The 3229-nt window shown below is 31.4% G+C and overlaps 1 protein-coding gene across 1 annotated transcript in view; it reads right to left on the bottom strand.

Annotated features, from left to right (window-relative positions):
• Positions 1–1118, bottom strand: part of LOC111387380 (cysteine and histidine-rich domain-containing protein RAR1-like) — a 3386-nt gene extending 2268 nt beyond the window's left edge. The window contains exons 1-2 of the mRNA XM_023011937.1: positions 889–1118; positions 424–464 (exon numbers count right to left, since the gene is read on the bottom strand). Coding sequence (XP_022867705.1) covers positions 424–464; positions 889–978 — 131 coding nt within the window. The 5' untranslated portion in view covers positions 979–1118. The remainder of the gene's footprint in view (positions 1–423; positions 465–888) is intronic.
• Positions 1119–3229: the final 2111 nt, after the last annotated feature.

Raw genomic sequence — 3229 nt, 5'->3', positions numbered from 1 at the left:
AATTTTTAGTAACTGGCAGTGATTCATGTGATCAATTGAAGTTTCACACGCAGTCAGAATCCGAAGAAGAACTCCCAGGCTGACTCTAAGGACAAGATGTGGGTTAGTTTTGTGTTTCAAGTTTCTGCACTCAGTTTTTTCTTTTATATTTAAAACGGAGGATACAATATTATGCAGAGGGGAAATTTTCATCTTAATTTTTTCCAGTCAAGAATTTTATCTGTTGGGTGTATATGAATAATCAAAAGTAGTTAAGTGGCGAGTCCACAAGTTTGAGGGGTTAATGGGATGTTAACATTATTATTATGATCCTGGTCGCAGCAGTGGCAGTAGTGATCTTTCCAAATTCAGTTATTTTTTGCAATTCTTTGTTCATCAGCTGACCTTTTAATTTTCTAAAGGCATTCTGAAACAACTCAATACAAGGGATAGTCCAGCTGAAGAAGATGCCTTCTGAATTTATCCTGAAAAATGCATTCTAATAAAAGTACTGAATCTCTTCTGAGCTTATCGTGAAAAATAAGGCTTTTACTTTCGAAGAAACAAACAAATAATGATTTAAAAAAATAATAATAATAAAATAGGGAAAAATAAAACATAAAGATCGAAAAACCAGTCACGAAAATCCAAATATAGATTGTCCACCGTGGAACCACGGACAATTTCAAATTGAATCATTCTTCAATCGACTAACTTGTTTCATTACTTTAAAGAAAAAATAAAATTGCAAACAACATTTACAGGCATGAGTGCATAATTCGCTGAATCTCAAGTCCTAACTCTTCAATTGAATGCATATACAGAATATAAAGTAATACAGGCAAGCAAATGCTTAAATCTACTTTCAAAAGGCTCGGAAATAAGAGAAAGAGAGAGAGGTGTACTTACAGCATCGTGATAAGTACAGGAACCATCGGGATTATCATCCACAGTAAACATGGCGTTGCATCCGATTCTCTGGCATCGAACTCTCTCCATTCTAGCAATCTAGCACACTGTGTGAGAGAGAGAGAAAGAGAGAGAGTAAGAAGCAGCTGGAACGGCACCGTATAGGCTTCTCTTTTGTGTGCGTCAAGACTCCAAGAATTAGGCGCAAGACTCCACCCTCTCCAATTTTTTCATATTATAACGAGTGAAGCAGCAAGGCAATGTTTGATTGCTTCACTTTTTTCATGAATTCCATTTTTCAATTTTTGGTTGTTTGATTGTCCAAAATTCTTTAGAATTGAAATTTCTACTTTCTTGCCACATCAGCATTTTCCATGAAATCAAGGAATTGAAATTCTCACCAAAACGGTGAGAATTTGAATTTCTGATTGCTGTAGCGATTTTTTATTTTTATTTTTTTGGCAATGAAAACAAATTTTAAGAATTATTGTAAATTTTTTTCTTTAATTGACAATTTTCATGTAAAATAAAGCCAATGAACACCAAAAGATAGATGTTTTTCTTGAATTTTTTTTTTGGCAATGAAAATAAATTTCATCCCCAATATCAATAAATTCAATCCCTTTAATTGACAATTTTTATGTAAAACAAAGCCAAACGAACACTAAAAATCACTTTCATTTCAACATTTTTCACGTGAAAAATTATACAAATCAAACACAATAATTTACAATTTCTAGAAAAATAATTTTTAGGCAATTCAATTCCCTGGAATTCATCTTCTTTCCACCCAAATTTCATCTTTGCAATCAAACGGAGCACAAGTTTTTGGAGAATGTATGGTTAAAAAAGAAAGAAATTTTTTGAGTTTACGTGTAATATTATTTTATTGTAGAATATATGGTTTATACGAAAAAAAGATAAAATGAATTATAATTTAATGAAGAATAATGTGGGCCAAAAATTAGGATTCTCTTTTCTATTCTTTAAGACTCAAAAAATTGTTCATGCACTCGCTACTTGTTTGATATTATAAATATTTAATTTATCAAAAATTTTGTCAAACAATCCCTGATAAAAAGAGTTAAATGTTTCATGGCTACTGAATTCTACACCTCATCAAGACTTACCCATTCAACTTCACTAACTTTTTTAATGGCCACTGAATTTAGGTCCGTTGCACTAAATTGGTCACATGATGGATTCTGTCTGTTGTTCTGTGTACGTAAAGGACGAAAATGTGACGTAACAGTTAAAATTGTCCACATGTTGAGAAACTTGCACACGTGAAAGTCAAATCACCCAAACAAACCCTTATCCATATCAAATTAAAACCACGACCAGTTGCAATTCAAGCCCGTCCTCAACCAACAAGGTGGCACCTGTACTCGGCTTGTCTCACATTCAATAGGGAGCCATAGCCAAAAGTGATGCGCATGTGAGGACGCGTATGCGCCATGTTTTTTACGGGATCCGTTTGTAAATTCCTTATTTGTTTAGAAATCTTCTCCAATTAAATTTTGGACATGATTTTTGGCCATATTTCGAGCATTATAAATACCAAAGAGCAAAATTCATTAGGGGCAACTCTCATACACCATTATTCATATATTATCATCACCAAAAAGAGGCAAGTTGATAGTTCTTGGGAGAATTAAAGGGCAATTACAAGATTTCCGTAAATTGAAGACTCAACATTGATCATTGGACAAAGAAGAGAAGATAAAATTGAAAATTCATTAAGAGAACATCATCCTTCTTCTTCTTCTTCTCGAATTATCTATAATTCGAGTTTTGTTTTGATTTCTGCTATGATGTTTTAGTATAAATTCAGTAATTTGACGCTTAATATGTGTTTGTTCTTGGATAATTGTTATATAATTTATTTTTTTGATTCACTGCCCACTAATTGGATTGATTTGTGAATTTTATTATTCTCAAGAGAGATAACATGATAGATAGCATGTTATAATAGGTATTGTAAAGTCCAGTAAGGAATAAAGATATACTACTATATTTTGTATAATTTTATAGACATTCTAGTATTTTTAATGCAAACTTTCATATTCACATATTTCATAGAGATATATGAAGATTACATGAGATGATAGATTTAATTATAGATTTAATTGATATTGAGAATACTATAAATTAACTTAGAAACATTGATTAATAAGAATGTGCAATACTGTTATGCTATTAAATTGCATTAGAATGGATTAATAGGGAATATTCAAAGTCCCAGTAATCATCTCACATAGTTTTACAAAAGCTCTTATAAAATTTTCAATAGAATAGTTAATTTAATTAATTAGTATAAATTCTTCAAATAAGTTTTGCT

This window comes from Olea europaea, unplaced genomic scaffold (assembly GCF_002742605.1).
Source record: "Olea europaea var. sylvestris unplaced genomic scaffold, O_europaea_v1 scaffold4004, whole genome shotgun sequence".
Classification (NCBI taxonomy): domain Eukaryota; kingdom Viridiplantae; phylum Streptophyta; class Magnoliopsida; order Lamiales; family Oleaceae; genus Olea; species Olea europaea.
The sequence above is the reverse complement of the archived record's forward strand: the minus strand, read 5'-3'. Positions and strand labels throughout refer to the sequence as shown.